A 26075-nucleotide genomic window follows, 5' to 3' on the forward strand; every position below is an offset into this window, starting at 1 on the left:
ACTCTCACAATTTTCTCAGTGAAGAAGTTTCCCCTCATGTTCCCCTTAAACTTTTCACCTTACCCTTAACCCATGACCCACCCAAATTCGGTGGAAAAAGCCTGCTTGCATTTACCCTATCTATATCCTTCATAAGTTTGTATACCTCTATCAAATTTCCTCTCATTCTTCTACATTTGAAGGAAAAGAATCTTTACACCTACTCAATCTTTCCTTATAACTCAGGTCCTCCAGACCCAGCAACATCATTGAAAAATTTTTCTGTACTTTTTCAACCTTATTTACATTTTTTCCTGTAGGTAGGTTACCAAAATTGCACAGAATATTCCAATTAGGCCAAAGTTTTATAGTACTGTAGTAGCATTGTTCATGTTCTAATTTGTTCTGTGTTTCATTTAAATACATAATTTATTACTTAGTTAAACAGTAGATTGTCTCTTTTGCACACTTTTAACTCTCCCCATGAAACTTTGGCTAACTGGGCAGCCACTTTAATTGGGCCAAAATGTACTGATCCTAATGTGTCCCAATTAACTGGAATCCACTATTGTGTAGAGTCATATTTTTTGAGAGTACTGTAACATTGGATTCAGATCAGAATTTCTACTTATGTGTGAAGATTTTTCTTATATTGCATATCTTAATATCTTGGTTATCATTTATCCTTTCCTACAAATGTTTTGTTTGACAGAGGCCAATTTCTTCTTTACACTGATTACCTTCCCTTGACCCTTAGTACATGTTTTACTGTCACGTACCACAGCATAAGAACAAGAACTATCTGTCTGAGTAATGGCTTCTTCCCCCAGGCTGTTAGACTTCTTTACACCCTGCTGCCACCCAGCACACATGTAACCTTGTCTGAATGCTCTGTCAGCCTACACCTCATTCTCCAATTCACAGAGACACATTTCATCTTTTATTGCTGCTGTTTCACATATTTACACTACTGCTCATTTAATTATATTAGTGTCAGTAACATTACACTGTTTTACATAAACATGTACCTCACACTTTATGTCACCCTGTCAACATTTCAGCCATGCCACTCAGGGACTTGTGCTAATATTATTTTGTGACTGTATGTGGTGGATCATAATGTGCAGTGTGAGACTATACATACTGTGTTTTGCACCTTGGCGCCAGAGGAACAATGTTTCATTTAGCTGTATACGTGTGTGTATGGTTGAATGTCAAACTTTAATTTGAACTTGAACTTGAGAGAGAAAAACATTACAAAAATGATGTGAATAATTTGGTTTCTATATGAGGTCAGATGAATTAATTATATTGAGCAAGATTTTGCTAGCAGCAGCACATGAGCAATTCCAGCTATTTACTACACTTACCAGTAGACTTTCCATGGGACTTTGCACTGGGACTTGCTCTGAATTGGGAACTGAACTAATGATGCTACAGAGAACCTGAAACCTTCGTGAATTGGCAAGCAAGCAAGTATCTCCTTAACTAATCATGAGTTTGAAGCATTGCTTATAAATGAAAGCAAGTTTGAAGCAGGGATAGTCAGTCAGAGATTTAATTTATTATCAAATTAGGCAGAAAAAGTGTTAAGATAAAAGGGAAAGCATGCTGTGGGGAGATAAAAAGTCCAAGAGTTTTATTTAAAGCCCTTTATTTCTTTGAACGCTTTAACAGTAATTAAAATTAAAATGAATGAATTACATTTATGAAAACTAATTTTTAGTCCCAGGAGGTTGATTGGCAGAAAATAAAACTTCAGATTTAGTCTTCGGGGGAGGTTTTTCAGGTTAGCTAACTGAATGTATATAATCAAAGTACAGGAAGGTCATACTGCTTTGTGTATCTTAGTGTCACGATACTGATCCTTTGCAGTTTCTGATGGAGCAGGACATTCCTGGCAGCAACTTCCTGGTTTATTAAAAAATATTCTCACTATTATTCTTCTATCCCTGTAATCCCAGCAATAAATGGGTTTCACATCCCAGTAAACTACAAACTTACTCCAAGTAAAGTTCATCACTTTATGACCTACTTTAATACAAAACTCATGGAGAGCAAAATAAAAATACTGCAAGTTCAAGCCAAAAGCACTCCAACATAAAAACAGAAAATGCTGAAAATACTGAGAATTCAGGCAGCAACTCTGGAGTGTCTATAGTTCTATTGCCTTTCAGGTGCCATTGATTTCCTCAGTACTACTTTCAGATCTCAAAGCTGCATGAATCAATATGCATTGGATAATCACTTTATGGAACACCTGCACTCAGTATATGGGAATAACCTGGAGCTTCCTGTTATCTACAATTTCATCACCCCACTCCTACTGACCCCTCTGTTGTGGCCTCCTGCACTGTTACAAGGAGACCCGATACAAGCATGAGGAGCAATGCCTCATCTTCCATTAGGACACGTTGCAGTTTCTTGACACAACATCAAAGTCTATAAGTTTACACCAGAGCACAAGAAAACGGGAGCAGGAGTAGGCCACCAGACCCCTCAGGCTTGCAACCACATTTAATGTGACCATTGCTGCTCTATGCTGACCTCAACACCTCTTCAATACAGTATCACACAACCTTCAGTTAGACAAAAAGCTCTCGATAAGAACCACTGCTTGCCATCATATGTTCCTTGCCCTCAGGGAACAATTATGTTGGCTCAACATTTCCTAGTATTCCAGAACCACATCAGCAGCAAACTACATACACTGTACCTCATCTCATGTACCAATGCATTCAATCTATCAGAGCTCTTCTTAACATACCCTCATAGATTAACTTATTTCAAAGCAACACACAGAAATGCCGGAGGAACTCAGCAGGTCAGGCAGCATCTATTGAAATGAATAAACAGTCAACATTTCAGGCTGAGACCTTTCTTCAGGACTGGAAAGGAAGGGGGAAGACGCCAGAATAAAAAGGTGAGGGGAGAGGGAAGGAGGCTAGCTGTAAGGTAATAGGTGAAGCCAGGTGGGTGGGAAAAGTAATGGGCTGGAGAAGAAGGAAGAGGAGAGTGGACCGAAGGAGAAAACTTATTTCAATCTTCCTCAGGTCTGAAGAATAGTTCTTCATCTGAAACACAAAATAGTTCCATTTCAATAGATACTACTTGGCAAGGTTAGGTTTTCCAGCATGTTCTTTTTTTGCTTTTATTATTGCATCATTGCACTAACTCAGTCTCTCATATCCTATAGTTACAAGTCTAGGCTACCGGACTGCCCACCAACTCACTATTAATACATAACTCATTAATCAAACCTAGAAGCTTAGTACGTTGCTAACTGGGCCCATTAAGCCATTTCCATTCATCCTATCATAGATACTTCACTTACTGTACACATTCCTCCCCAGCCTTCTCTGGTGCTGAAAACTAATTTATATCATCCTCTTTTCCAGTTCTGACAAAATATTAAAGACCTGAAATATAAACCGTTTCTCTTTTCGTAGATGAGATTTCTAACATTTTCTATTTTCGTTACCCATTACCTGTTCACTCATTGGTTCTAATCTAAAAAAGGTATTTCAATTGCTCTCCATGAGTTCATAGTCCACATATTGCAGCAAATTTGGTGTGTCTAATGTACAGAATATGGAAATTAAAGTAACATGATTATTATATTACCTTTGTAACCTGCATCTCTAATTTCTCAGTTTATTCTACATCACCAGAACAACCACTAAATATGTTCTTTGAAATTTTCCATTTCTTAGCTGCATGTAAAATAACTCTCTCTTAATTTGCGAAGCAAAAATCTTTCCACTCTGCTATCCTTATCCCATTTTTTATACCAGGTCTATCCTTTTTCATTCTATCAGTTGCTTCAAAAATTTAAGTATCCTAGCAAAGAATGACCATAGTTTACCCTTCAGTAAAGATTCACAGGCTGAAATCAAAACCTGAACAGGCAAATCATAAACAGACAAAGCTGTAAACTTTACAGAACTTGATAACATTCTACATTTTCCTGCTCATGCTTTTTTAAGATTTTATCAAACTGACAATCTAAACTCAGTATTACAATTCTCAAACGGGAAAATCACTAGGTAATTAAAGGAACTGACAATTACACAACCTTGAGCAGCAAGGCTCAAGTTCTAGTGATACAAGTCATGACCTCATCAAAATCTCATACACCTAGTGTCCACGTTACTGGGTACAAAAGCATCATCATCATTAGGTGGCATATCGTACGACATAGGTGATCATGGTCTCATGATCATGATTACTCTTGGTAAATTTTTCTACAGAAGTGGTTTGCCATTGCCTTCTTCTGGGGAGTGTCTTTACAAGCAGAGACTCCCTAGCCATTAACAATACTCTTCAGAGATTGTCTGCCTAGCCTCAGTAGTTGCATAACCAAGACTTGTGATATGCACCAACTGCTCATATGACCATCCACTACCTGTTCCTATGGTTTCATGTGACCCTGATTGGGTGGGGGGGGGGGAATGGGGGGCTAAGCAGGGTGACCTGCAGGCTAGCAGAGGGAAGGAGCAGCTGACACCTCTTTAGTAGAGACATATCTCCATCCTGCCACCAACACCCATATACCTGCTCATTAACACAAATATCTAATCAGCCAATCATGTGGCAGCAACACATTGCATAAAAGCATGTAAACACAGTCGAGAGATTCAGTTGCTGTTCAGACCAAACATCAGAATGGGGAAGAAATGTGATCTAAATGACTTGGATCGTGGAATGAGTGCTGGTGCGAGACGGGGTCATTTGAGTAACTCAGAAACAACTGATCTCCTAGGATTTTCACACACGTTGGTCTCTAGAGTTTACAGAGAATGGTGCGAGAAACTAAAAACATCCAGTGTACGGAAGTTCTGTGGACAAAAATGCCTTGTTAATGAGAAGGGTCAGAGGAGAACGGCCAGAATGGTTCAAATTGACAGGAAGGTGACAGTAACTTAAATAACCACAGTGGCAATATTGGTGTGCAGAAGAGCATCTCTGAACACACATGTCAGACCTTGAAGCTGATGGGCTACAACAGTGAAGGACCACACCAGGATCCACTCCTGTATCTAGTAAAGTGGCCATTGAGTGTCTAGCTGCAATTCCCTCATTGTTTGTTGTTCCATTAATGGGCAATAAAAAAATAACACGCCAAAAGAGTTCACTTTGTATGAACACAAACTAAAATCACAACCTGTGTAAAATCTTTATATTCACAAATTAAAATAACATAATGAACATCTATATATTCAACAGCTCCAGCATTTCCAATGTCTATGGATAATAGTTGTCTTTGACTTTTTCCACTGTTTTTCATCCCAGCTTGTCCATCACAACCAATGGACTCATTTTCAAGGACTCATCTCACGTTTTTGATATTTATTGTGTATTTATTATTATTATTTCTTCTTTTGAATTTGCTCAGTCTGTTGTCTTCTGTATTCTGGTTGAACACCCTAGTTGGGTGGTCTTTCATTGATTCTGTTGTGTTTATTATTCTATAGATTTATTGAATACGCCCACAAGAAAATAAATCATAGGGTTGTTTACAATGACATATATGTACTTTGATAATAAATTTACTTTGAACTTTTTTTGAACCGTCTAGATACTCAGTTTTATGAATCTTATTACTGCCTTGATTATAAGCAACTAATTGTCAAGTTAATGTGCTCAAATATCACTTTGCACACTTAATGGCATCCAGATTTGTTAATTAAAGATTAACTACTCATTAGGAAAAGCAAAATGTTCTTACCCACTGTGGCCAATAACTTTGTTATAGAGATAAGATGGTAGTCCACATAATTGAATGTTGTTGTCTACATACACATATTGAAGCTCTGGATATCGCCCCAGATCTTAAAGAAAACATATAAAAGAAACAACCATATGACCAAAACATAAAAGAATCAAGTAAATTTATTTCCAAAACTAAATTGAAACTTGGAAGTGTTCATCAAATGGTAACAGCATCATACAGCACGAAAACAGGCCCTCAGCCCCACTGGCCTGTGACAACCAAGGTGCCCAAAAAAGCTAGTCCCAGTTGTCCACATTTGGCTCATAATCCTAGGGAACTTGCTGTAAGAATCTTTCTGACTGAATTGGCTGCTGGTGAACTGGTTGCTCTTTTCTCTAGAAACCACAAGTTCTTATTTTGACTGTGTGCCAATTCTTGAAAGCACTGAAACCTGGTTCAAACACCTAATACCCTGAAAAAAGAACCATAGGGCTGTACAACTGTGTGGAAAATGTTTCTTCAGCACAGCTCATCCATGCTGAACAAGATGCACATCCTCCATTTCCTACATTTGGCTCAATCTCTCTGTTCCTTTCCTATCCATGTACCTGTCCAAATGCTTTTTAAACGTTGCAATTATACTTGCATCTACCATTTCATCTGGCAACTTGTTCCATCTACACATCACCCTACCTATGCAAAACTTGCCCCTCAGATTTAAATATTTCCCCTCTCACCATGGAACAGATTATCTACCCCACCTTCACCCTTTATAATCTTATAAACCCCTACAAGGTCACATCTCAGTCTCCAGAACACCAGTGAGATCAATTCATATGCCCCTATCTGTTCATATGCTCCTATCTATTCATAACTATTTGATATAATAGTGATTATTGAGTGACTTTGAATGGAAAAGTGGTCCATTTTGATTGAGATATTCCTACACTGAACTGTTTAAGCAAGATATGTCCTGAATTCCGGTGATTCAAAGAGTTGATGAATGTTCCATTCAACATGTCCTCTTATGGCATCTTCACATGACGAACAAAAGTACTTTCACACTTTTTTTATTATTTTCTCTTTGATAATTTGTTTCCCAGTGCTCAGTTTACAGTAATTGGAAGATCAAATTACATCTCTGCCTATTAACTTCAATACTGGCTTTTAGAAGATTATCCATGATTTTATTGAATTACAGAACAAATGTGAGGGTAGAAAAGTCCATTATATGTTTCTAATTCATATTGTTTTAGAATAAGACAAGAATTTAACTAATAACTCATGAAGACAAAATATTAACCAGCAATTTAGAAATCATAATACAGACTCAACATAACATTAAAGATAAAGAAGAGCTTTATTTGTCATATATACATTGAAACCTACAGTGAAATGCATCATTTGCGTCAACCCAAATCGTCTAATGATACGCTGGGGGCAGCCTGCAGGTGTTGCCATGCTTCTGACGCCAACATAGAACCCAGCACCCGGAGGAAACCCACGCTGTCATAGGGAGTATGTACCAACTCATTACAGACAGCAGCGGGAAATGAACCCATAAAGCATTACATTAACCACTACGCTTACGAAGACATAAAAATTAAAAATATATAAGCTGATATTGTGCTGTTTGATGATTTCCAATGATTAATTTGTGATTGTCTGTTCTGAATATACAGCTATATACATTTCATCTTCTCAGTCACTGTTATATGTTCAAAAAAAAGTGGCCATAATCAAATGCTACTTTTAGAAACAATTTTAACTTGCATAACCTGCAGGCATACTGGTAATCCTTCATTATAGCCATTTTGGGTAATGGAATTTTGCTTTTACAGGATTCACAACTCATAATCCAAAAAAAAAAAAAAAATTTGATTACAGAATATAACTCTCATGGAATTTATGTGGAGAAAATAAAGTAATTTTAAAAAAACACATTTTCATTTCCTTCAACCCATGTTTCTTGACACTGCTGCAGATAACATGGCTTCATGTTTCAGAAGATTGTGATCTGAACCATTATCAAGGAACACAATTTCAGCACCCACCCTGAGCAATGCAGCTGCTATGTGCATTGCTTTGCCTTCTAGGTGACCTTATAGAAACAGTGGTAAGATTAATGATAACACAGCATGAATGACATTAAGATTTTAGCTGTAGTTGCTCCAATATTTTAGGATCCAAGTTAATACTAGCAAAACTAAGGACAGCCTTAATGTGATTGCAGTATACATTGTTCAGTTTGAGATGAAATCTTCCACATTCATACACAGATACCTTAAATAAGGGTATAAAATAAGGGATACGGATAATGAAATACGCAAAAAAGGGAAATAATTAATCTAGAATATAAACGTGTAGATTAATGAATTGGATAATATGGTGGATCATATTAGTGCTACGGATTGCCTAAAACAAAAGTTCAAGAACTTCAAGGGGTGAATAACAGCAAATCCAGACTTTGAGGAAAATCTGCCAATGGATTAAATAGTAATTAAAATCAGGAGTTCTGGTGTGCATCTAGCTGACTTCATGTTATTATTCTCTGTATTTTTCAAGGAAGTGATTTATTGTTTATGTTACAGATACATCATAGAAAAATAGGCTTGGTTATAATCCTACAAAAAATGTGTGTTTAACTAACAAGTTCACAATGGTATCTTTCTTAAACCAAGTGAGAAGGATAAATCAGTCATTAAAGTATTATTAAAATAATGATAGAAGGGAAACAAGTAGAAACTGCAAGAAAATAAAACTCAAATCACAGCAAGAGTCAACAAGTGATCAGGGTCACTGTAATGAGCAAGGTATCAACCATGGAAACTCTCAATTTTCCTATTATAAAACAGCTTTAATGGAAGATAAACAATAAAAATTCTTCTCAAGATCAGCAGGTGCAGTGACACAGCATGTTGGAACTCTAACATTCTGTTCCATTTGAGACAGGATGTGGATTTGTTCTTTCGGTCTCCATGTGGTGCACTCCATGCTGTTGTGATCAGGTATGGAGTAAATGGCAGGTGCATCCTCACAGGAGGAAATAAAATTAATGGAAAGTGAAGCTGCTGTCATTTCATCAGTTAGAGTTTACTCTAAAGTGAACATAATTAAGAGATATTAAACGCGCATATCAATATACATTAATAAATTATTTAAAATAAATCACTCTCAGCTGTCACCTATGTGATCATACTTTTCTACTGGTTGAAATGAAAACTACATGCTCACCCTAAAAAAACAAAATTGAAACTTAACTAATCAAATAGAGTAAACTTGTTCTTGTCTTTCATTTACTACCTCAGTATGCTGACATATTAAGAGTTCATTTCATAATGGTATTAAACGTGTAGATGGTTTACTTTGGGACTTAGGTCAGACTTTGTTTTATTTTGCATCTTTGGACTATCTGCGGAAAGGATATATTTAAAGGCATCAAGCTGCTCAAAAACCATGGAGTTTTACCTTGATAGGTACTGTGGGCACCATGATAGCGTAGCAGTTAACACAATGCTGTAACAGCTCACGGTGATCTGGAGTTTAATTCTGGCACCATTCTGTAAGGGGTCTCTGTACGGCCTCCCCATGGAATGGGTGGGCCTTCCCCCAGGTGCTCCTGTTACCTCCCACGGTCCAAAGACGTACTGGGTAGGTTAATTGGTCATTGTAAAGTGTCCCGTGATTAGTTTAGGGTTAATAGGGATTGTGGGGATCCTGGGCGGCATGGCTCATAGGGCCAGAAGAGCCTACTCCAAGCTGTATCCTAAATAAATAGACAGATAGAAATACTTCTCCTCAAAGATTGGAGGTTTATATCTGTACAATCCGAACTGCAAATTTTCCAGTGGGAGTAAGATCATTCTTGCAATGTTAAGTGACTGATCCATGATTTTGGAACAGAATTTAAATTCCATTCTTTTGCTCAATGATTTATTTTTTTTAAGGGTCCTCACTCTTTGGAAACAAGTAAAGAGCCACAAACAAAATCTAATATGAAGTACACATTTGGACAAAATTCTAAAAATCAACATCTAAATTGTTCGTAGTGTGCCTGGAACTGAACGACGTTCAGTAAAGAATAACATGTTGGCCGTGAATATAAACAGCTTCGGAGTTTAATGGCATCAGTTTTAACCGAAGTCATCTGCATGAATTGGCCATTTATTAAAACAAACATGAAATACAATTGGCTTCATAAAAATAAGGTTTCAATCACCAATAAAACTCTGATGTAAACATTAATGAAATAGCATAAACTAGCAGCTACATCATCCATATGCTCAGGATTTTGACTAAATTTCCAGAGAATGATCAGAAAATAAAAACAGAATTTCCTGGCACAAAAGTTTAAAATCTAGTTATTACTGGGGTCTGAAAGCTTTTTTTGTAAGAAGCAATCACAAAAAAAATGATTACCACAATTATTCTGTGCAGCATAACAAAAGTTTCCACTTCATGCACCTGGCTCTTTCCCTCGTGCTTCCATGTGCTGAATTCTGTCCGAAGTTCCATCACTGCAAATTTGTTCTCAGTTGTTTTATGAAACCTCAAAAGCCACAAGTCGCCACTTCAGTACAACCAGTCCACATTATCACTCTCATCAATCAGCTAAAACTAGCCAACTTCCCAGTCAACCAGCCAAGTGTCCTAAGTTCAGTAGGAGTTAATTTTGGGATAAAATGGGTTAAGCAAATCCTTGAAAATTTTAGTTTTAAAACCTCCTATTTTTCATTTTAAAGTTATAATAAATTATTATAGGCATCCGTTAGTCTCATGAGACCATGGATTTGTGCCTTGGAAGGTCTCCAGGGCGCAAGCCTGGGCAAGGTTGTATGGAAGACCAGTAGTTGCCCATGCTGCAAGTCTCCCCTCTCCACTCCACCGATGTTGTCCAAGGGAAGGGCTAATAAATTATACCAAGAATATTAAGGATGAAAAAAGACATTCCAAAATAAATGCAGACCTATGCCTCAATATCAAGGCCAGCTGCTTTTTTTTGTCAAAATTACCTAACTCTAATAGCAATGCTTCACTAGAGAAATTATCTTTGTTTACCTAACAGCAAATTAACACTTTTTCACATCAAATGAATTCAGGAGCATACTGTAAAGCAAGCCATGGAAGTTAACCAAATGGTGAATTGCTTCAGAACCCAAAAAGCCTGCTCAAAATCATTCACACTCTGTCACCCTGTAGAGACATGTTTACGAACAATTATCAACCTTCTTTCTTAGTTGACTATTTATTTAAGGAACAGACGGGGCAACTTTAAGTGCTACTTAGGTCAATTAATTCTGGGCACCTTTGGGAAGTAAAATGAAGCCGCTTCTGCTCTGCTGAAGGAAATTTCATGGAGAATTCTACACAGTCCTCCCCTCCCCTTCCCCACCAACAGGGCCAATATGTACTGGCCAATTAATAAAGCTATACATGCACTATAATTTATTACTATTTGGCTTGGTATACAAAAGAGATTTCACATCTCATGATCATTTCAAAGGAAGCCATTGTTACTTTATGCAACAGAAATCCCAGTGAAGGAATGCTCTTGGTGATTCCAAGAACAGCAGAATTTTGTGACCCTGGGAATTATAATTATAATAAATCATAAATCCTAATGGTGGAAATTTTACACTGTACAGTTCAAATATCACAGATTCTTGAACAATTCAATTAGTCTCCAGAACTGAAACAGCTGGGTTTTGATTATCAAAAGGGACATTTTCCAACCTTTGGAAATAAGATGTATTCTTCACATTTGATTTGCAATCTTTACATTTAATGAAATTAAATAATGATCAATTTCTCAGTAGAAATGTAAAATGTCTAGAGGTAATACAAGAGCAGCATTAATCAGTAAGTTGAAAACTTAAATCATATTCACCTTTTTGTAGTACAAAAAAAAATGACAAAATCCTACCATTTCATAATGAAGGTACAAGACATTTTGCCATGTATATCTAATTTTAAATATTAAATGCACGTACTGACCAAATTCCAAAACTGATTCAACTTGGAATGCACATAATAATTTTCAAATCAACTGATTGGTCACACTTAGCAGGCTAAATGCCAAAAAATAATGAGACAGATGATGACTTTAGCTATGGCTCATTTCCAACTGCAATGGATAATTTCTCTGGTTAATAAGCTGTAAATTAGTGAAAAGACTGTCTCATATTGATACATTTATAGTATTGGATAAATTAATAAAATCAGGATTTCAATCACATTCTGCATTTAAACATAAAACTATTGTGCACTTTTCAAAGAGTACAAGCCTTAAAGGTTCATTGTGGGAAGTTCAATTAAAATGGATTTCATTACTGAAATACAGTAATTATTTTGACTCCAAGATGTTTTCATGCTGCTACTTTAAGGGACTGTGAAGCAGTATCTGCTTAGCTCAAGGGTAAACAGCTGCTGCAAATGTAGAATGAAATCCTAACTCGCATCTGAGTCAAAGCAAGACAGTAGTACCATACATTGCACATACCTGATGACAGTCATGCTTAACAGTGTTCAGAAGGAATGTAGACCAGAATATCTTGGGAGTGATATTCTGTTGCTGCTGGAAACAGTCATCTTTTATTAGCACAGTGGTGTACTGGAACTGCTCCTAGGTAAATCTCAGAGTCGTAGGATTGTATAGCACAGAAACAGGCCCTTTAACCCACTGCATTCATTCCAACCTTTTTGCCCACTGACTAATCCCATTTTCCCTCCATGGCACTGGTTCTTTCTACTTCCTGCCTATTTAAAGTGCCTGTCTAAATGTCTCCTACTGTTGTTGGATGAATCATAAGTGGCAATGAGTCAGCTTACAGGAGCAAATCAGGACACCTGGATGAGTGGTGCCACGACAACAGCCTCCAGCATCTCCAGAACTTAACAGCTGCTTGATGATGTCAGCAAGGGGACTCAGTCACAGTAAGTTTATATATGTATATTAAATAGATTAAAAATAGTGCAAGAACAAGTAATATATATTTTAAAAAGTGAGGTAGTGTTCGTGGGTTCGATGTCCATTTACAAATCCAAGGGCAGAGGGGAAGACGCTGTTCCTGAATCGCTGACTGTGCGCCTTCAAGCTTCTGTACCTCCTTTCTGATGGTAACAATAAGAAAGGGGCATACCCTGGCTGCTGGGGGTCTTTAAAAATGGACGTTGCCTTTCTGAGGCACCGCTCCGCAAAGATTTCTAGGATACTACGGAAGCTAGCACCCAAGATGGAGCTGACTAAATTTACTACTTACTGTAGCTTCTTTCAGTCCTATGCAGTAGCAACCCCACCCCCACAATAATACAGCCTGTCAGAACGCTCTCTACAGTACATCTACAGAAGTTTTTGAGTATTTTAATTGACAGACCAAATCTCTTGAAGCTCCTAATGAAATATAGCCACTCTCTTGCCTTGTATATAACTACATTGATACGTTGGGACCAGGTTAGATCCTCAGCAATTTTGACACCCAGGAACGTGAAATTGCTCACTCTCTCCACTTCTGCTCCCTCTATGAGGATTGGTTCATGTTTCTTCATCTTACACTTCCTGAAGTCCACAATCAGCTCTTTCGTCTTACTGATGTTGAGTGCAAGGTTGTTGCTGTAACACCACTCAACTAGCTGATATATCTCACTCCTGTACATCCTCTCATCTCCATCTGGGATTCTACCAACGATGGTTGTATCATCAGCAAATTTATAGATGGTATTTGACCTATGTCTAGCCACACTGTCATGGGTATAGAGGGAGTAGAACAGTGGGCTAAGCACACACCCTTGAGGTGCACCAGTGTTGATCGTCAGTAAGGAGGAGATATTATCACCAGTTCATGCAGATTGTGATCTTCCGGTTAGAAGTGAAGAATCCAATTGCAAAGGGAGGTACAGAGGTCCAGGTTCTGTAATTTGTTGATCAGGATTGTGGGAATGATGGTGTTCAACGCTGAGCTGTAGTCAATGAACAGCATCCTGACATGGGTGTTTGTATTGTCCAGATGATCTAAGGCCATGTGAAGAGCCATTGAGATTGTGTCTGCCGCAGACCTATTGTGGCGATAGGCAAATTGCAGTTGGTCCAGGACCTTGCTGAGGGAAGAGCTCATTCTAGTCATGACCAGCGTCTCAAAGAATTTCATCACTGTAGATGTGAGTGCTACTGGCTGATAGTCATTAAGTCAGTTAAGGCTACTCTTCTTAGGCACTGGTATAATTGTTGCCTTTTTGAAACAAGCGGAACTCTCGACCATAGCAGTGAGAGGTTGAAAATGTCCTTGAATACTCCCGCCAGTTGGTTGGCACAGGTCTTCGGAGCCTTACCGGGTACTCCATCATGGCCTGCCGCCTTGCTAGGGTTCACCTTCCTAAAGACAATCTAACAGCGGCCTCTGAGACAGAGATCACAGCGTCACCAGGTGCAGCAGGGATCTTCACAGCTGTAGTTCTGTTCTCCCTTTCAAAGCAGGAGTAGAAGGCAGTGAGTTCATCTGGTAGTGAAGCATCACTGCCATTCATGCTATTGGTTTTCACATTGTAGGAAGTAATATGTTACAAACCCTGCCAGAGTTGTCATGCATCCAACCTCACTCAGATTTGTCTCATTGCCCTTGAAATAGTCTTCCGCAAGTCATACCTGGCTTTCTTGTACAAATCTGAGTCGCCAGAACTAAATGCTCAGATCTAGCCCTCAGCAGATGGCGTGCCTCCTGGTTGATCCACGCCTTTTGGTTTGGGAATGTACAGGAAGTTTTTGTGGGCACACACTCATCCACACAGGTTTAAATGAAGTAGGTAACAACTGTGGCATACTCATCTGTAAGTGCTCCTGTGCTTCCCTTGTCCATACCTTTTTGGTCCTCACTACTGGTGCTGTAGTCGTCAGTTTCTGCCTATACTCAGTGAGTATAAGTACAGCCAGGTGATCAGACCTTCCAAAGTAAGGGCGTGGAATAGCACGGTAGGCATTCTTGATGCTGCTGTAACAGTGGCCCAGTGTCTTGTTTCCTCTGGTACTACGAGTGATTTGTTGTTGGTAATTATTTAGTGATTTTAGTGGCCTGGTTAAAATCCCCCAAAATGACGGTGAAGGTGTTAGGGTGCTATTTTGTGCATGTTAATGCCATTGTTCAGATAATCTAGAGCCTACTTGACATTGGCCTCAGGTGAAATGTACACCACTACCAAAATGACCACAGAGATCTCCCACTGCAGGTAAAATGGACGGCACTTAATTGCGAGATATGCCAGGTCTGATGAGCAGAATTGGGAGAGCGCTGATAAATTTGTGCACCAAGAGGAGTTGATCATGAGATGATAAATACTCATTCAAGATCTTGTCCAGTTCCATACACAGGTTACTCTTTGGTCTTTAACCCATACCATGGCCCTCTGAGACCCTTCAAGCGCATAAAGCACAAGCATCTGCTTCCCTAATTCAGAGGTAACAAACCAGCAACGTTTTAATGAACCTATTTTTCTTCCCGAGAGATAGCTCTCAGCCCTTGATTAAAGTCAAAGCCTCTTTGATGTTTTGCCCCCACCCACTGCTCTTTGCCCCTAACTCCACCTGCCTGAAGTCTATACATCGTCTTCCTGGCTACTAATTTTTCTTGGTGACTTGACCTCAGCTCCAATCCTTGTCATCTGACCATCCTGTCCCTCAATCTATAACCCACTAAGGCAAAACCATGATCAATTTTTAATTAAAAGAGTATGTTACACTGACTTAGTAGCAACAATTTGGCTACACTAAACTTTAGAGGATTGAGGTTTTTATTAATTACTTACTTATAGTTTGGAAGTACTAGTTCCAGCATCTGCAATTACTTTTTTATGCTTCTTCAATATTTATGAACCTTTAACTGAAAATTTAAAAGCTAACTGAAATGAAATAAAGGTTAACTTTATTTTTCCATGATTGGATAACAATCTTTCAATGCATTAATCATTAACAAAATACTTGAAACTCACCTTGTGGTAAACATTTTAAATTGTTGCTAGTTACAGAGAGTTCTTTCAAGTTTGTAAGCATGCAAAGTTGCCTGGGTATATCTTTAAGCTGGTTCCGGTCGGCAGACAAATACTGCAGGGAAAAGCATAAATGAAGAGTGTCTGGCAACGCAGTCAAGCAATTGGCTGAGACATCAAGGGTCTGCAGTTCTCTTAGATCTCCAATTTCTGTTTAGGAGAAAAATAAAATAAATCGCAATCATAAATCATTTATATTTTTTCTACTCTACAGATTTCAATGAAACAAGTAACATCTTTTGGAAGAATTAAATGAATCCACCCCTTCCACTCCATTAGGAGTTTGAGGGGATTTGGTATGCCACCAAAGACTCGAGCAAATTTCTACAGAAATATCTGGCATGGAGGCACCAATGTACCAATGTCTCTATGCCATCATAACAGGCTTCAGAGCAGGGGTTCCAAGCCTGGGGTCCACGGACACCTTGCTTAATGGTATTGGTCCATGGCATGAAAAAAGTTGGGGACCCCTGCTTTAGAGGATTGTAGATTCAGCCAGATCCATCAAGGGCACAAGCGTCCCCACCATCTTCAAAAAGGCTGTATCCATCATGAAGAACCCTCACCATTCGGGACATGCCCCCTTCTCATTACTATCATCAGTGAGGGGTTACAGAAGCCTAAGAACATACCTTCAATATTTTAGGAGCAACTTCTTCGCCTCTGCCATCAGACTTCTGATCGTCCATGAACTTCTAAACACCACCTCACCATTCCTCATTTGCATTGCTTGTTTTTGCATTGTAATTTATAGTAATTAGTTATGCCTGCACTGTATTGTTGTTACAAACTTCACAACCTGAATTCTGGATCAAAAGGACTAAAATGGCTTCAGCATTTTAATAATAATTTTCAGTCATGATTCACATATATGTCCCAAACATCGATAAACTACGGTTGAATATTGTTTGCACATCAATTCTTTTATTTCATTTTACATAAACTGCTGCATTTCACTTTATTTCAATGGAAAACAAAGGGGAGGTGATAGGCCATAGAGCCCTTGGAGCCTCATGGCCCATCGTCTACCTCAGTGCCATGTTCCAACACTAATCCCATATCCTTACAGTCTAAGAATATGCCAATTCCTGTTTGTAATATACACAATGACCAAGTCTCAATGGAGCTCTGGGGTGGAAAATTCTAAGTTTCACTGCTCTCTGCAGCGCCTCAGTCTTAAATAGCCTACCCATAATTATGAAACACATGCCCCCTGTTAGCCAGGGGAAACAACCTTCCTGTACCCAATATCAACTCCTCCCATTATGTTCAACATTTTAATGAGATCACTTATTCTTCTTCCCTCTGCAGACACGTCATTCCCAAAACCAGTCTTGTGAAACTTTGCTGCACTCAATCAGGACAAAGAGATCAAAACTGTACACAGTGCAGTCTCACCAAAGCCTCAGAAAGTTTCAATAAGACCTCCTAAAATCAAACCATCTCATAATAAAGGATAATATGCCATATCCTTCCAAACTCACAACCTCTATCAGCTAGGACAAGGGTAGAAAAAATCTGGGAATATCATCGCCTAGAAGTTGCTTTCCAAGTCACATACTATCCTGACTTGGGATTATATTACCATTCCTTCACCGTCATTGGGACACAATCCTGGAATTTCCTCCTAAGCATTGTAGGCAATGTTTCCTCTAAGGTGTGCACAAAAGATTATCACCCTCTAGCCTGTCGGCATATTAAGTATATTTCAGGATCATACATAATCACACTTCCTTTTCCAAGTTCTGATGCGGACCGTGTTGACAACATGGAGTTTGCTACGACTTGTCCACAGATTTTAGAACAGGATTATTTATACTGTTTTTATTGAATAAATTATTTAGTGTGCACAGGTTGTTGTCACTGGGTAAAAAATAGAGCAGCAGCATAAGAATTTTGCACACATTGATCATTACAAATTAGCGGGAACTCTGATTGTGGGTGAAAGCATACCTCAAGGACTGCATCAATTCAAGAAAGCAGCTCACCACCAGCTTCTCAAGGAAACTTACTATAGGCAATTAAGTTCTGGCTCAGACTGTGAAGCCCACATCTCTTGAATGAATACAACAAAGTTTTATTTACTTATTTTACCTTCATTTTGATCGTCAGTAACTTATGCAAGTACCCCTAGGTCTCTATAAACATTAACCACTTACTCAGTCACCATTTAATAAACACTTTGCTTTACTGTTATGTGCATAAAGTGACTGACCTCATACTTTTCAATATTATATTCCATCTCCCATGTTCTCACCCACTCAATCAACTTGTTCATATCCTCTTGAACCTTTGTACATCCTCCTCCGTGTTCACAATTTTAGAATCATCAGCAAACTTGAAAAAATGACATCGTCTCTTCAGGCAATTTGCAGATATATTTCCGGGGCACTGCAGGGGAACTTGCACTATCTTGTTCTGGGGAAGCACTTTTGTTACACAATCCTGGAACAACGCGTCTTTGCTGCACGTCAAGAGACTCAAAACCTACCAGATAAGCACAACACTTATACACTTAGACTCTATAGGCCACACAACAGCAACTGCCCCAAACACAGATTCTAAGATCAACCCACAAGCCCACCCCGAAACTGAATCTCGTAATTCACAAGCAGAATGTTTTCCCAAAGCCCTAGCGAGTAACACCGACTCCCTTAACCCCAGTGAGTCACACTTGCCTCTCCCCTCCCAATTCCTAATGACTGAACATTCTTTCCACCTCCCTACCCCTACACAAAATGCTAGATTTCAGAACTTCCTACTCTGGCCTGATCAGAGTCCAGACACAATCCTTGCAAACCCTGGACAAGAAAAAACAGTATATTTTCACATTTAAGGTCAAGTTTATTGTCATTCAACCGTATACAACATTTCTCTGAACCAAGGTACACAACACAGTATATAGAACTCACACACAAATATTACAAATAAATTTACAACTAACAAAGTATATTCCACAAGTTTGACATTAAGCTGAACTGTTGCAATCAATGCCCTGGATTGTAATGTAGTAATGACGGGTCCTGGCCAAAATATCAACTGTTTATTCCTCTCCATAGATGCCGCCTGACATGCCAAGGTCCTCCAGTGTTTTGTGTATTACTTTGGATGTCATTCATTTGGTGTGGCAACAATTAAAGTGACCCTGGCCTTCGATATCTATACCCTTATAGTCATTCAGTTTCTCAGCAAAATGCAGAACAAAACTGTTCGGAAGGAAGGAAAGAACAAAAGTGCAACTCTGCAACAGTCCAGAAGACAAGATTAAATGCCAAAAGGGATATGGTTAAAGAAAAAGAGTAATGGAATAAGTAACAAAAATAAGGGCCCTGAGCTGAAGTAAATGAGAGAAGGGAAATCATTATCTGAAAATGTTGAACTCAATGTCGAGTCTGAAGGCTTTTTGTGCCTGCTTGAAAAATTAAATGGCATTCTTCAAGGTTAAATTAAGTTTTTTAGGACTTGTATGGGAAGTTAAGGAACGATGTGATATGTGCTCAAGAAATTTGGTGACGAGAAGGCCAGGATCATACCTATAGTCTGAATAGATGTGTTCTGCAAAACAATCACACAACCTCTGTTTGATCTCCACGATGTAAAGACCCGCTTTGGACCAGCAAATGCAATATACACCATTGAAAAGAAAAGAAAAAAAACATCATTTTATCACATAATAACAGGAAGAGTTGAAGATTCCCAATTGGAACTACAAAATTTGTGGAGGGAGAAACATTATAGCTCAATAGTCCTTCAGAATTTGAACAATGAGGATTGAGGTATGCTTAAAATTTGCAGACGGAAGGAAGGATGGAGAAAATGAAGGTGATATTTGTGACTGGAGTGTATGAGAGTGGAAAGGGAAGAGGTTAATGAGCATATATTTCAAACGAAAGCTTTTATATATGGTCTATGTCATATATTGCACTTCTAATACCATCCCTTTTCTTCCTTTTCAGAAGCATAGCTTGGCTCTCTTTAACCTTACCTTCCAACTCACCAAAGAAAAGTATGTTGTTGGAACAGATTTTTAGATTTAGCATCCTTAAATGAGAGAAGGTTATTTGATGATTAGGTTTTAAAGGGCATTTGGGGAACAGAAATCATAATATTAAAATTGGAAATGATTTGTTTAAACTCAAAAACCAGGGTATTAAGGAAATTACAGAAGGTGAGATGCATGGATTGGCTGCAATAGATTCAGAAACTATTAAAAGACATGATAACAGAGAAGTGAATACCAACATTTCAGGAATTAATATATAGTACATAAATCATATACTATAAGGCATATACTGTACTACCATTAATATCCATTGTAAAGCACTTTGAACTATATCACCTGTATGAAAAATGCTCTATATACAAGATATTATTATTATTAATATATTCCATTAAGACAAAATGAAGCCAAATGAACGAACAGTCCAGCTACAGCTGTCAGGGAAAGTTAAAGATGGGGAAATATAAGAATTCAGGGAAGAAGGGCCAAGGCATTGATAAGGAAAGAGGAAGTAGGATATACAAATAATCTTACCAGGAACATAAAAACAGACTGAGGGCTTCAGACCGGAAGGATTTCAAACAGGAATTTAAATAAATCATTATTAGTCAGAATAAACAGGAAAGATATAGGATTAAAGAACTTTTACTTTAAAAATTACCTTGAACCATGAGAATGTAGCTATAGGGTGCTGGTTTCAAATAATAAATAACTCTGTACAAAACTGAATGCCAAACTCTCAATCCAACAGGTAGTCTATTAGATAAATAATAATACCAATTATTCTCCCATTGATGGGACAGTACCAGATGAAACATTATAGCTCAGGGAATATCAAACAAATATGTAACACACTCTAAAAGGGAAAAAACAGATTCATTAAAATGATTGCCCGTGTGTGTGAAACAAAAGCACCAGCTACAGTCAGGCCCCATTTCCTTTGCTATCAGATGCACCAACTGCTGAAAGGATGTTATTCTATTCACTGAATGATCTGCAAGCAAGAGAAGTGGAAGTCTGTTTATGATTCTCAGGAAGTCTGGCTGGGTGGAAGAATACCAGAACAGGATAAATGCATCATATGAAACTCAAGTGGATAATAAGGTCAGTTTGCATCATAGCAAATCTGACCCTGTGTATTTCACAATTGCAAAATCAAACACTCCATTTAGTATTGCCAGACCACAGAATTTTTATCGTAATTTTTATATTTACTACAGAAAGGAGATAGGATACCCTTCCCGGACATCAGAAACATAACTTTAAATGTGGTCACTTTTACAATTAAGTATAAAATTTCAAGCATCAAAGTTTATGAGCCATTCCCGTTTTATCTCCAAACATTTTAAAATCAATCTTTCTTTCCTTCAAAGAAATGATAACACAGCTAACAGCAGTAAAGCATGGTTACAAAAGCAATTGTCTAGTTGGCTTGCACTTCAGTTGGAAACAATACAAATTTTCATCAATCTGAAATTAAATTGTAAACATCCATGTACAAATTTTTTTTAAATCTCAAAGGAAGTAAGTAGCTCCTAAATAGTATTAAGTGAACTGTAAACATTTAGCAGGTATTGTGAAATGTAACATACAAGAGAACTGAATTACACTCAGACAATAAGAGAATGGAATAAGAGGATAAGAAGCTAGCATTTCTTATTTCAGAATCAGAATCAGGTTTAATATCACCAGCATATGTCATGAAATTTGTCAACTTAGTTGCAGCAGTACAATGCAACACATGATAAATATAGAGAAAAAATAAATGAATAACTGTAAGTATATATATGTATATTAAATAGCTTAATAAAAAATAGTGCAAAAACAGAAATAATAAAAAAAAGTGAGGTAACGTTCATGGGTTCAATATCCATTTAGAAATCGGATGGCAGAGGGGAAGAAGCTGTTCCTGAACCGCTGAGTCTGTGCCTTCTAGCTTCTCCTTCCTGGCAGTAACAATGAGAAGAGGGCATGCATTGGGTGATGGGGGTCCTTAATAATGGATGCTGCCTTTCTGAGGCACCACTCCTTGAAGATGTCTTAGATAATACGGCTACTACCCATTATGCACCTGACTAATGTTACTACTTTCAGTACCTTTTTTTCAGTCCTGTGCAGTAGCCACCTCCCATACTAAATGGTGACGCAGCCTGTCAGAATGCTCTCCACTGTACATCTATAGAAGTTTTCAAGTGTTTTTAGTGACAAATCAGATCTCCTCAAACTCCTAATGAAATATAGCCAGTCTTGCCTTCTCTATAGCTGAATCAATATGTTGGAACCAGCAACACACATAAAAGTTGCTGGTGAACGCAGCAGGCCAGGCAGCATCTGTAGGAAGAGGTGCAGTCGACGTTTCAGGCCGAGACCCTTCGTCAGGACTAACTGAAGGAAGAGTGAGTAAGGGATTTGAAAGTTGGAGGGGGAGGGGGAGATCTGAAATGATAGGAGAAGACAGGAGGGGGAGGGATGGAGCCAAGAGCTGGACAGGTGATAGGCAAAAGGGATACGAGAGGATCATGGGACAGGAGGTCCGGGAAGAAAGACGGGGGGGGGGAACCCAGAGGATGGGCAAGGGGTATATTCAGAGGGACAGAGGGAGAAAAAGGAGAGTGAGAGAAAGAATGTGTGTATAAAAATAAGTAACAGATGGGGTTACTTTTATACACACATTCTTTCTCTCACTCTCCCTTTTCTCCCTCTGTCCCTCTGAATATACCCCTTGCTCATCCTCTGGGTCCCCCCCACCCTTGTCTTTCTTCCCGGACCTCCTGTCCCATGATCCTCTCGTATCCCTTTTGCCTATCACCTGTCCAGCTCTTGGCTCTATCCCTCCCCCTCCTGTCTTCTCCTATCATTTCGGATCTCCCCCTCCCCCTCCAACTTTCAAATCCCTCACTCACTCTTCCTTCAGTTAGTCCTGACGAAGGGTCTCGGCCTGAAACGTCGACTGTACCTCTTCCTACAGATGCTGCCTGGCCTGCTGCGTTCACCAGCAACTTTTATGTGTGTTGCTTGAATTTCCAGCATCTGCAGAATTCCTGATGTTGGAACCAGGTTAGGTTCTTAGAGATATTGACACCAGGAACTTGAAACTGCTCACTCTCTCCAGCTCTGATCCCTCTGAGGATTGGTTTGTGTTCCCTCCTCCTACCCTTTCTGAAGTCCACAATCAGCTCTTTGGTCTTACTGATGTTGATTGCAAGATTGTTGCCGTGGCACCACTCAACTAGCCGGTATATCTCGTTCCTGTACGCCCTCTTGCCTCCATCTGAGATTCTGTCAACGATGGTTATATAATCAGCAGATATATAGATGGGCATTAGAGCTATGCCTAGCCATGAAGTCATGGGTATAGAGAGAGAAGAGCAGTAGGATAAGCACATATCCCTGAGATGTGCCCGTGTCGATCGTCAGCGAGGAGGAGAGTTAGATTAGGCATTTTCAGAAAGACCTTCATGTCGGTTGTGTTAACTGTGCAACTAATGTGAAAGTGCCCCTCTAGATGCATACATCGCAACAATATAGCACATCTAAACATTCTTGCTGTTGTTGCTTCTTCATCGTGATCTTTGATAGCTGATTTACACTGCCATGGTTCATCCTCTTATGAAACTAAAAAATATTTGCAATGATGTTAACTCATAATGTGAAATTAAATTCAAATGTTTTCGTACTGATAGTAAACATTCATCCTTAGTGTCAAAAGCACAAACAGACTCCTGTTCCTCTCACCACAGGTTCGATCCATGTCATGCTGCTAGTACAAGCAATTCCAGATGCTTCATCGTATAAACATGAATTCGAACTAAACAGGAGTTTCCACTGCAGTGCACAATGACTGAAATTACTTCCATCAGCAGCAATGTGGTTACATGTACGGTGGCAGCACAGAGGGATGGCTATGAATTGGGTGAGTGGAGAATAAAAGAAGAGAAATGGGAAGTCGTGTTAACTGGGAATCAGTGCTTTGAGATGAGGTGGGTATGAAAAGCACCAGCATAAACCACTTGGCTGTATGGAAGAGGATGGCTAATCCATTTGGGGAGAAGGGAGGGAGATGGTTCTTCAGTAGAAATAAGAGCTGCAAGTGAGGATGCTGGAAGAAAGGCAGTCCTAAATTAAAGGCAAGTGTTGGAGGATTACCAAAGAATGGTTGTGGGGTTGGGAGAGAAGTGTCAGCATTAACTGACATAATTAAAGAGACTACCTTTGTGAAAGGGTGGCTATCCAGTCTCTTACGCATGGCTGTGGCAGAATGACTTTGGGATGGAATGTACTACATAACTAGCACGTGAATAAGACGGACAAAAAAAATCTTTGGCAGAGTTTTTAAGCAAATGTAAGCATTTTCAAAGACGCACTACTCTGAACTTCTGGCTTTGACCAGAGTTGTCATAGGAACTTCTAACAAAATGAAAACAGAAAAAAAACTCAGTTGTACTTACCCTGTGTAGGCTGCATTTATCAGGATGCAATGCATTCAGTGCCTACAATTATAGCAGGAGTGTGCAACAAGTTATTTTGTGTATCTTATTGTTGTAATATGTTGAGCTTATAAATGCCTCAAATGAATGTAAAAACAAGATAAATTTCTTAGTATACAGTATTAAGGGAGACAGAGTAATATTTTTTCCAGACATGTCCTGAAAATTTTAGGAAATTGGTTTTTGTACACCAGCCAAAATAAAAACATTTCAGCACACAGGGTTGTACTGCCATGCTCATTGATGTATTTTGCTTCCAGGAAATTCTAAGATTTAACTGTTGCCCAAGATCAGTAGATAGTAAAAATGAAAGAACTTCTTGAATTGTTCTTTTGCACATTTCAAATACTGACTAATTAGGTTTAGGATTTTCTCCAAAGGATACGATGCAAGCTATGTTCTCACCATTTATGTGCACGAAGCTGTGTTACTTAACCTGGCAGTGCAAAGCCCTTTCCATAAACAAAAACACCAATGTATTACTGCTGAAATTCTGCCAGTATCAACATCCAATGAGATTACATATATAGGTAAAGGTCTCTCATTGAATTCCTGTAATTTCACCAAGGTATTCATTGTCCTTTATATTGCATTTTCAAGTGAAAATACTTTGCATAGCATAGTACAAGAAATAACAAACTGAAATATATCTTAATCTATGCAGCACATGGTAAACTTCTGGTATTTCAAAATTGAAGCAGACTAATAGTGCCAACCAGAAAAGGCACGATCAATTATACTGTACACTAAATGGAATGTCGTCAAAATTACTTCCCTAAAATTCTCAACAGATATGGAGATAAAACATGAAAATCCATTGCTACTTTTCATAATTTTTAATAACCCTTCCTTAAATAGGACTCATTAAAGGTAAACACGTACACTAAAAACTGACACATGTTAAATGCAAAATCTCCACTTGCAATGCAGAAACAGAATCAGAAACAGGTTTAATATCACCAGCAAGCAATACATAATAGAAAAAAACATGAATTATAGTAAAAGTAAATAAATATATAATTTTAAATTAATTAAATATATAATTTTAATTAATTAAAGGAGGAAGGCAGCAGAAAGGAGATTATAGCCCAGTTACCCTGACCTCAGTGGTTGGTGGTTGGGAAGGTGTCAGAGTCAATTGTTAAGGATGAGGTAATGGAGTATTTGGTGACACAGGACAAAGCCAGCAAGGTTTCCTTCAGAGAAAACCCTGCCTAACAAACCTGTTGGAATTCTTTGAGGAGATTATAAGTAGGATAGATAAAGGAGATGCAATAGATGTTGTATATTTGGACTTTCAGAAGGACTTTGACAAGATGCCACACACGAGGCTGCTTTACCAGGTTAAGAGACCATGGTATTATAGGAAAGTTACTAACATGGTTAGAGCATTGGCTGATTGGTAGGAGGCAGCAAGTGGGAATAAAAGGATCCTTTTCTGGTTGGCTGCCAGTGACTAGTGGTGTCCTGCAGGGGTCGGTGTTGGGACCACTTCTTTTTATGCTGTATATAAATGATTTAGATGATGGAATAGATGGCTTTGTTGCCAAGTTTGCAGATGATACGAAGATTGGTTGGGGGGCAGGTAGTGTTGAGGAAACAGGTAGGATGCAGAAGGACGTAGACAGATTAGGAGAATGGGCAAGAAAGTGGCAAATGAAATACAAAGTATAATGTTGGAAATTGCATGGTCATGCACTTTGGTAGCAGAAATAAATGTGTAGACTATTTTCTAAACGGGGAGAAAATCCAGGAATCTGAGATGCAGAGGGATTTGGGAGTCCTTGTGCAGAACACCCTGGAAGTTAACTTGCAGGTTGAGTCAGTGGTGAGGAAGGCGAATGCCATGTTAGCATTCATTTCA

The 26075-nt window shown here is 38.6% G+C and overlaps 1 protein-coding gene across 10 annotated transcripts in view; it reads right to left on the reverse strand.

Annotated features, from left to right (window-relative positions):
- The window catches only part of lrrc28 (leucine rich repeat containing 28), an 89468-nt gene that overhangs the window by 20085 nt on the left and 43308 nt on the right, over window positions 1-26075 (reverse strand). For all 10 annotated transcript variants that reach the window (XM_063065935.1, XM_063065941.1, XM_063065934.1 and 7 more), the window contains exons 7-8: window positions 15668-15874; window positions 5708-5810 (exon numbers count right to left, since the gene is read on the reverse strand). In XM_063065935.1, coding sequence (XP_062922005.1) covers window positions 5708-5810; window positions 15668-15874 — 310 coding nt within the window. The remainder of the gene's footprint in view (window positions 1-5707; window positions 5811-15667; window positions 15875-26075) is intronic.

Source organism: Mobula hypostoma, chromosome 13 (assembly GCF_963921235.1).
Source record: "Mobula hypostoma chromosome 13, sMobHyp1.1, whole genome shotgun sequence".
Taxonomy (NCBI): domain Eukaryota; kingdom Metazoa; phylum Chordata; class Chondrichthyes; order Myliobatiformes; family Myliobatidae; genus Mobula; species Mobula hypostoma.